Below are 9,967 nucleotides of genomic sequence, written 5' to 3'. Positions count from 1 at the left end.
CTATGGAAGCACCAATTACACCATGTCTGTCCGAAGGACGGACCAATCACAGCTCATGACAAGGAGCTCACCCCCTCCCTATATACATATGGCTGTGATCCCCGAAAATGGCATTCTTGTTCTCTTCCCCATGAAGAATTTCCTTCAGCACCTGTTCTGCGCTGCTTCAGTTCACAAACATACCGTCAAGGTAGACATTGCCAAACGCAGTGCACTTAAAATCTGTTGTGGACTCTCTACTCGTTACTGAGTTTTTTCTAGCTAGCGCGTTAAGGCGAGCTAAGATTACAGTACATTCTACTCACCATGTCGGGGTCCAAGTAGGGGTGGGCGATATGAGCTAAAATTCATATCACGATATTCTACACTGTCCAGGCGATATCGATATTATATTGCGATATGAGAAAAAAAAATTACAGGCAAAATATTTTAACCTAATATAACGAGAAAAAGTAAGGGATTGGACATAGACCTGAAAAGTATTTTTTTATTGTGCCATTGTTTTTCTCAAAAAGTGCAAACGTGCAACATGAGGTAGGCCAGTATGAATTCAATTTTGTGTGTTTGAGAAGGCCAGTGGTTCCCAAACTTTTTCTGCCGGGCCCCCCTTTTGTAGAGAGAAATACTTTCATACTTTCATACTTTTTCCATTTCTGATTATTATCAATGTTGTAAACATTTGTGCTGCTTAATATTTTTGAGGAAACTATTTTTTTACGATTCTCTTATGAGTATTTGAAATTGTTCTTTGTGTCCGAGTGCTGGAGTTCGTCAGAAATAGAACGCGGCATTAGTTTACTGTCATGGATTTGTGTAACAGCACGCCGCATCCACAGCAGAGAACATCACTGGGTTCTATTTGCTTTTGTCAAATCGCGCCGCTCGCGTCTGGTGTAGACACGCTGTTTTGGTATTTGTGAATGTTAAGTATATTTATAATCTGCTTTACGTTTACCTGGCACTGGAAGTCCTTTCACAAACTTTTAACTTATGCTAAGAGCAGAACCATACATTGATCATTTATATTTTTACATGGCTGCCTGCAATACAACTCTGATACTTCAATCGCGCCATCTAGTGGTCTGTTATTGATACAACCACAACTGCTACAACTGATAATGGAGCGCTCAAGTGGGTCAATGTCAAATTAATATTTTTCTCTCAATGATTTACTTATCAGACAAGTGGCTGCATGATAATTGGGACAATTATGTAGTGTAGTCTTTATCACCCTGCAGAGGTTTCTTTTGCAAAATAATCTGCTGACTGTACACTATCCCTCAGCCTTGCCACGCCCACCTTGTCATATCTGTCATAGTTTGGGAACCACCGGAGTAGGTGATTTGTGCTTTATTAATTTGGTCTGTTACGATGCTCTAGGTCCAAGGTCGCAGCGGAGAAAGGTAAGGATGCCCCTTCGCGCTCGTGTCCGGCAGCTTGTGGATTTATGATCTCGGGCAGGGATTCGCATCCGATGTGTATCGCGTGCATGGGTGTTAAGCACGCTCAGGCCACGCTGGCGGATGCGGAGAGTTGCGCGCACTGTCGTGTAATGTCAGCCAGGATCTTGGAAAGAAGGCTTCTGTGGCTGCATCTTCTAAAGACGATCCGGTTCTATCTTCTGTCCCTCCTTCGACAAAGGGGGTCCAATCCTCTCCCCCACTGGATCTTTCTTCGTGGGGGGATATTATGGATTCAGAGTCTCCTGAGTTTACGCCGCTTTTCGACCAGCAGCTGCTTGCGGAAGGCGATGAGGTGGAGGGAGACGAAAGACGATCCGGTTCTATCTTCTGTCCCTCCTTCGACAAAGGGGGTCCAACCCTCTCCCCCACGGGATCTTTCTTCGTGGGGGGATATTATGGATTCAGAGTCTCCTGAGTTTACGCCGCTTTTCGACCAGCAGCTGCTTGCGGAAGGCGATGAGGTGGAGGGAGACGAGGAGGAGGATGAGGAGATGTTAGCTCGCCTCCTCCGAGAGGAGCTGGATGAGGAGGAGGATGACGCTATCCTGTCTGCAGCACAAGCGTCCAGGCCCGTGAGCGCGCAAAGCGTCGATGTGGCGTCGATGGTGGTAGATTGTGACCTAGTGGAAGTTTGTAAGCGTGCGGCAGCTAAGCTTGGCATCGCTTGGCCCGTAACTCCTGGGGATCCGAGAGTTAAACGTGACATCTATGATGGGAAATGGCTTCCTTCTCGCCTTCCACCAGCAAAACAACTGCTTCCCGCTTTGCCGGCGTGTGTAGCAGAGATGAAGCGATCGTGGGACAAACCTTTATCTCATCGTTTGCCTGTCAAGGGATATTCGTCACTCGATGTGAGTGAAATGGAAAGGCTTGGGCTCTCTAACCCTCCCACGGCCAGGCAGTCAGTGGCTCACCACCTGCATCCAAACAGGCGAACCACTCTCTCATCTGCTAGGCCCTCCCTCCTTGGGAAAATGGAACGCTTCACCGCTTCCATATACCAAAAAATTTATAAATCCTCAGCATTGGCGGTGCGGGCACTTGACGTCACTTCATTGTTGACCGCCTATCAAGCCGAGTTGCTGGAGGAGCTGGGCACTCAGCTGGATGCCGGCAATCCAAACCCGGTGGTCTGGGAGGAGATCTGCAACATAACGGATCTCAATCTGCGCACCTCACGTGGCGCGGTGCAAAGCTGCGGCCGTACCATGGCTCTTGCCGTTGCGGGCGAGAGGCCGCTGTGGCTAAATCTATCGAGTGTCGCGTACAGGGAGAAAGTAGATTTTCTCGACGCTCCTGTGGATTCGAGTAGATTGTTCTGCCCAGCCACTGCGGCGATGAGACAGAGGTACGACCTCCAGAAGAAGGAAGGCAAGGTGTTTGACATCTGTCTGCCACGTAAAAGAGCACTGCATCCTCCTGTTCCCCCGCGTCCTGTTCCTCCGACGCAGAACAGAAGGTTTTTGAATGCGTCCAGGACTGCAAAATCCCAGAGCACAGAGCAGGCGGCTCACCTCCCCGCGGCTTCAAACGCTAAACCATGGGGAAAATAGTCATTCGGCTGCAAAGTCCAAGTCCGCTAACCCTTCCAACAAAAAGAGGAGGAATACCTAGGATGCAATCTCTGCATGGGAGGGATAGGCAGCACCTAGGGTTCTCATTGATGTCCTCTCCCAAGCCCACCATATCTGTTCCCCCACCCACGAAGAAGATGAAGATGTGGAGTTTGGGTGGAAAAATGGTTCTAAGTTGTGTTCAGGCCAGTTCAGCTTCCCCTCAACACACAATGTTCTGTCAAGTTCAAGTGCAGAATACTCAGCCACCAAAAGAATGTGGTCTGATGGGTACAAGCACAAGTTCTCAAGTGTATTGTCACAAAGCACTTCAGCCCCTGGGTTTAAAGCAAATAAAAAATTATCTGTCGCATCCAGGCTCAATGCCGAAGGCACAGGGAGACAAAAACAAAATAATAACAATGAACCAAGAGATAAATCGGTCTCTAAATCATACAAATCCTGGCCATTTTTCTCTCTGTCCACTAGATGGCACCAGCACTCCATCTATGGAATCGGTTCAGCTGAACACTCTGGCTCTTTATCAGGAGGCTTGGAGAGAGTGTTCCGCACATCCGTGGGTCCTCGCGACTGTAATATAGGGTTACAGGCTTCAGTTCACTGTAAAACCCCCTCCTTTCAACGGGGTCATAACATCTGTAGCAAATGGGGATTCAGCTCGGGTGTTAGAAACAGAAATATTCTCCCTCTTAGAGAAAAGAGCTATAAGACGAGTTCCAGTGGGGGAAACTCAGAAAGGCTAGTACTCCCGTTATTTTCTAATTCCAAAGAAAGACGGGGGTTTGCGCCCAATAATGGATCTGCATGCTCTAAACACTTGAGGAAGTACAAATTCAAGATGCTCACAGTTGCAGCTCTCACGTGCACAATCCGTCGGGACGATTGGTTCACCGCGGTCGATCTCAAGGATGCTTACTTTCATATAAGCATCTATACTGCGCCCAGGAAATATCTCAGGTTTTCCTTTCAGAGTGAAGTGTATTAATTTGTTACTCTTCCATTTGGGCTCAGCCTCGCTCCTCGCGTGTTCAGCAGGTGCATAGAGACAGTTATCACCGCTGAGACACAAGGGGCTCAGAATATCTGCTTATCTGGACGATTATCTGATATGCGCTCACTTGCAGGAGCCCGCGGAACGGGACACAGAGATGCTCACGTCTCATCTAACGAGTCTGGGGTTCAGAATCAACTATGCCAAAAGCCAGCTGATTCCATCTCAGGAGATAGAGTATCTGGGCTTACGAATAGACTCTGTGGCATACCGTGCTGTGATCTCGGAAAGGAGAATAATGGCGTTTTATCAGTGCCTGGCCCAGTTTCGCAAGGGAAATTTGGTATCGTCTCCGCCTTTTGGGCATGATGGCTTTGTCGCTGTCCGTGGTCCCGCTAGGTTTGATGAAAATGAGAGACTTCCAGCGATGGGTAGCAGCGAGACGTCTGTGTCCTCATCGGCACCTAGCGCGCAGAGTGCGAATACACGCGGAGTGCGTGATGGCTCTTCAACAGTGGAGAGATCTCTGTTTATTCCAGACAGGGGTTCCCTTGGGGGGGGGTGTTTTTGAGAAAAGCAGTGACAACGGATGCATCTCTGTCGGACTGGGGGGCTGTTTTTCAGGGCAGATCGGTAAACGGTCGCTGGATGCCCCAGCTTCACAAACTTCACATAAATATGTTGGAGTTGATGACAGTCTTTCTGGCCCTGAAACATTTACTCCCATTCTTGGAAAGGTTTCATGTTCTGGTCAGGACAGACAACACGACGGTGGTGGCATATATCAATCGACAAGGGTGAACGCGTTCGGTACAATTGCACAATCTAGCGTGCAAACTGATTGTCTGGGGCGCGGTGCACTTCAGCTCACTGTGCGCGACGCATGTACCAGGAGTCCTGAATATAGGGGCGGATCTCCTGTCAAGGGGCAACCTGTTATACGGACAATGGGTGCTCCACCCGCAGGTGGTGGATCAGATTTGGGGGATGTACGGCAAGGCTGCCGTAGATCTCTTCGCCTCGTAGGCAAACACAAATTGTCCGCTGTATTTCTCTCTCAGGGAAGAAAATGCGCCTTTGGGTGGGGATGCGCTGGCACACCAGTGGCCGAACGTGTTGCTTTACGCATTCCCTCTGCTGAGTCTAATTTTTCCCACTCAGGAAAGAGTAAGAGAAAACGGATTATCTCTCCTGCTGATAGCCCCTCGTTGGCCGGGGAGGCTGTGGCTGGCAGAGATTGTCCAGCTCCTTCAGGGAGAGCCCTGGCCGCTCCCGTTGCGCCGGGACCTGCTGTCGCAAGCAGGGGGGCAGATATTTCACCCACACCCGGAACAAGTCGATCTTTGGGTCTGGCCCGTGAACGGTTAAATTTATACGCACTCGGGCTTCTGCAGGAAGTTATAAACACTATCCAGAGCGCTAGAGCTCCATCAACGCGCTCACTGTATGGCCTTAAATGGCATGTGTTTGAGGACTGGTGTATTCCTAAAGGAGTTATTCCCTTTCAGTGTGCGGTGAGTGATGTACTTTGGTTTTTACAAAGCTTAATTAACAATGGGAGAACAATGGGGACTATTTCGGCGTGTCATGTAGGCTTTGAGGGAGTTTCAGTTGGACAGCACCCTTTTATATGCCGTTTTACGAAGGTGGTGAAGCATTTGAGACCAGTATCTAAGCATCTGGTCCCGTCATGGGACTTGTCCATAGTTCTGAATGCTTTAACTCGGGCCCCATTTGAACCTCTGGAGAGCGTTGATATTAAGCTCCTATCTTTGAAAAGGGTCATACTACTTGCTTTAGTCTCAGCTAAGCGAGTGTGTGAGTTGCATGCTTTGTCAGTTCATCGGGCATGTCTGGATTTTAGTCCGGATGACAGCAAGGTTACGTTGCTGCCCAACCCGGCTTTCGTTCCCAACGTCAGTGATTCAGCTTATAACTGCTCTGCTTTGGAGTTGCTTCCCTTTTACCCCCCTCCTTTTTCTTCGGAGGAGGAGCGGAAATTGCACACTTTGTGTCCTGTACGAGCGTTATGCTATTATGTTAACAGGACACGATCGTTCAGGAAGAATGATCAGTTCCCTTTCAGTCGGTCACTCTCGACGTCACGTCGGATGACCGATGAATTGGGATCTCGCTTTGAGAGACCAATCTACTTAGAGTGTAAACTAAACGAGCCAATGCACATTGGCATGCGATTATTGCATCCAGCTGCCGCTGATCACAGCGTGAGTATAAGTAGGCAGCAGATGCAGCGTATATTCAGCTTTTTGCTGAGGAGCCGAGCGATCACATCGTTCTGCTCCTGACTACTCTACTGAGAGAAGAAGACTGAACGAGTTCAGCGCGCTCTTAGAGAGCTCTTCGTGTTGGCGGTACGGCGCTTCAGCGGTGGTGGTTTGATGGTGGAGGAGATTGAATGAAATGGCTTATACATCTATGGGTCTTCATTCCCCAGCGGGCTTAAGGACTCATTCAACAAGGGGTATGGCTACCTCGTGGGCATTGTTCAAGGAGATGTCGGTAGGACATATTTGTGCAGCGGCAAGCTGGGCTTCCCCTCATACATTTATCAGATTTTACCGTCTGTCTGTCACTGCGCCTTCTATGGCTCATGCAGTTCTCAATGGTGGCTCTTTAGAGAATTGAAAGGTTATCTTTCGTTCTTGCCGGGTCTGTTCGGCGGTTTCGGAAAGCATGAGTTTCGGGAGTTGGCTATATCATTCCCATAGTGAGATACCGAGCGATTGTTTGAAAGAGAACGTTAGGTTACTTGCGTAACCCCGGTTCTCTGAGAACAGAGCGAGGTATCTCACCAAGCTTCCCTACTCGCATAACATGGGGGGAAGTGCGTGCTTAGAATGCCGTTTTCGGGGATCACAGCCATATATATAGGGAGGGGGGTGGGCTCCTTGTCATGAGCTGTGATTGGTCCGTCCTTCGGACAGACGTGGTGTAATTGGTGCTTCCATAGTCTATCACGCCTGGGGCAGTTCCCATAGTGAGATTCCTCGCTCTGTTCTCAGAGAACCGGGGTTACGCAAGTAACCTAACGTTTATCCTACTCCATTGTGTGCATACATTTTTTATGCGCATTTTTATAATATATGCCCATCATGGCTTTTCCATCCAGCGTTTTTTTCATGCGATAATCCAAAATGTGCATTAAAATTGGTGGATGGAAACATAGCTACTGGCTATCGCAGGTATCATGTCAGAGGCAGTCAGACCAAGAGTCGTAAATATCAGACATGTTTAATATTTACAATTTGAGTTCGGGGATGCTCCGTCTCAATCGAGAGCAGTTAAATAATTGTAATGACAAAGCGATCACAATCACTGGAGTTCTGAGCACGCACACCTGACAAAGCGATCACAATCACTGGAGTTCTGAGCACGCACACCTGACTTCACTCAATCCTCATTAACACAGCACTTATAAGAAGACACACAAACAGTCACATTGTCTGGTCTCCCTTGTGAAAGGAAGACTCATACTTATGAGTATGCGAACCATCACCATTACACTGACTCAGTTGATTAAGCATTGTGTGATAGCAACAGCATTTCTCTGCCCGAGTCATGCAGTAAATCACATATGCAACCAGTTAACAGATCAAATATTCACATATACCGGTTTTCTCCCAGATGAAGGTTACTTTTAAAGTAACCACCAGTTTAATGTTTAACAGTTTGCTAATGACTCATAATTGTATCCTAATTTGACTCATAATTGTATTCTAATTTAGGCACTTGGTGTTTGGTATGAAGGGCCTACTTTGCATTAGCAACACTGACTCAATGACAGACAAGTCATTCATAAAATAACTGATGGCACCTGTATTCATAGCAACTAGTTTCTAACTAATTAATTATTTGATTGTTAATCATAAATATAATAATATATTATGTGTCAGGCAGTCATTCATGCAATGGTATGCACAATCATGATCCTGCTAAACTGCTACTTTAATTAGGGTACAATATTCAGCAATCAAATATTTATTAATCAATCATTGGACACCTATTTGGAAGTTGAAAACAAACATTTTAGCATTTCGACAATTATTAAATGATCAATATGTTTTGATTTTACATGTAGCCAGAAACGTAATCAGAAAGTAGCAACAGAACTTGTCAAGGAGTATTAACCCAACTCCAACCACTGAATCTATTGAGAGCCATAGAAGTATAGAGGACACATACACATTAATAGTGTAGTAACAAGTCTGGGCAAACTACTGAGTAGGTACCAATCAGAGGCCGCATTTTTTTGATGTCATCATGTAGACTTCTTACTAATTATTTTACAGTATTTTAAAACTACAAAAATACAAAACACTAAAGTATTTTGATACAAAATATGAATCCATTTTAATCAACCCTATCAAATACAAATTACAGAATCCTATTTTATATCTGAAATACTTGTATCATAAATACTGTCCATCCCTGCTTGTGTGCTCCTGTGTTTGTCTGAAACTACTTACCTGCTCCGGTCATTGGAAACTGGCTCCTGGACTATGTTCACTCTCACTCTGTGCTCCAAAACCTGGTAAAAGGGAACAGTCTCATCAGTATTGTCATTATATCTGCCAAAGACTCTATATCTGCCAATACTCACCTGCCATTGTTGATATCTACTAAGCTGTTCATTAAACACGTCTGTTTGGTTCTAACCTGTTGTTGTCTGGAGTCTGACTTCCCGTTACAAGTACTTTGATATACAATTTATTTCCCCATATATGTATATATATATATATATATATATATAGACCATTTTACATTGCTTCCACAAGTGTTTGACTCCTGACTCCATTGCAGTGCTGTACCATCTGCCCTTGTGATCACCTTTTGTATGAAAAGGGATAAAATATGTTGGTGTTTTACTGCCTCAAGTTTTAATTTTATCTGGAAACTGCAGCCTGTGTTGAGATTCTGTTGCATATGGTATATCCTTGTTACCTCTGTGTGTGTGATCCAAAGAGTTGTAATCTGCCTGGAAAGAGCTATCTTTTAACATCCCCATTCACCTCAGTAGTTGAAGGCAGTTGCTTGGGTGATATGCGTCCACCAGAATGAACTAACAGGGACATGCTAACCAGCCAAGCATTGCAAATACTGTATATATATATATATATATATATGTGTCTGTGGATTCCAAACAGAAGTGAGCAGCCCTATGCTCTACAGTACTCACTCCGAAGGGCAGCCCTTAAAGTGGTCAGTTTGGAGGGAGCAGGGCACTTGTTTGTCATAATGTAACCATTTGGAACACACTTGGCAAAGGTAGCAATGAAAGACAACATTATTTCCACCGTGGCATCCATCACCCCTGTATTCTGGAATTTCTTATTACTGTAAATAAATATACACCTTATAATTAAGTTTTAATAATGAAATGCTTTATGAGAATATATCACAAAACAACTTGAATTATTCTGTTTATGTGTTAACTTAAACTATCATGCCATCTAGCTTTTAAAGGAGACATGTTATGCCCCTTTTTTCAATATGTAATATAAGTTTCTGGTGTCCCCAGAATGAGTCTGTGAAGTTTCAGCTCAAAATACTCCACAGAGATCATATTTTATATCATTTTGAAAATGCCTATTTTGAGTGGAAGCAGAAACACACTGTTCTTCGGGCCTGTTTCTTAAATGCAAATTAGCTGCTGCTCCCCGCCCCCTTTTCCAGAATGGAGCCGTGCCATTACAGCTCGTATCTGCTAAAAACATCTGTTTTGGTTCTGATTATCATGTTTATCGTGCTGAAATCATGCGTTTTAAACCATATGAGTTTAAACTTCTGATATACGGTTTTCTGAGTGCACACATCTGAAGCACACGGACAGAAAGCTGCTGTCACAGCATGTGAGTACTAAACTAAGCTCTCATTCACACACAAGTTTACGTTAAAAACACACAAGTTACAAAAACAGT

The 9,967-nt window shown here is 45.4% G+C and overlaps 1 protein-coding gene across 1 annotated transcript in view; it reads left to right on the top strand.

The window, feature by feature from the left end:
- The first annotated feature begins 3,126 nt into the window (after positions 1-3,126).
- Positions 3,127-9,967, top strand: part of LOC107714402 (uncharacterized) — an 8,646-nt gene continuing 1,805 nt past the window's right edge. Inside the window, exons 1-4 of the mRNA XM_016520238.1 lie at positions 3,127-3,222; positions 4,162-4,504; positions 5,190-6,117; positions 6,484-6,548. Coding sequence (XP_016375724.1) covers positions 3,127-3,222; positions 4,162-4,504; positions 5,190-6,117; positions 6,484-6,548 — 1,432 coding nt within the window. The remainder of the gene's footprint in view (positions 3,223-4,161; positions 4,505-5,189; positions 6,118-6,483; positions 6,549-9,967) is intronic.

Source organism: Sinocyclocheilus rhinocerous, unplaced genomic scaffold, assembly GCF_001515625.1.
Source record: "Sinocyclocheilus rhinocerous isolate Xijiao unplaced genomic scaffold, SAMN03320098_v1.1 scaffold839, whole genome shotgun sequence".
Lineage (NCBI taxonomy): Eukaryota > Metazoa > Chordata > Actinopteri > Cypriniformes > Cyprinidae > Sinocyclocheilus > Sinocyclocheilus rhinocerous.
The sequence above is the reverse complement of the archived record's forward strand: the minus strand, read 5'-3'. Positions and strand labels throughout refer to the sequence as shown.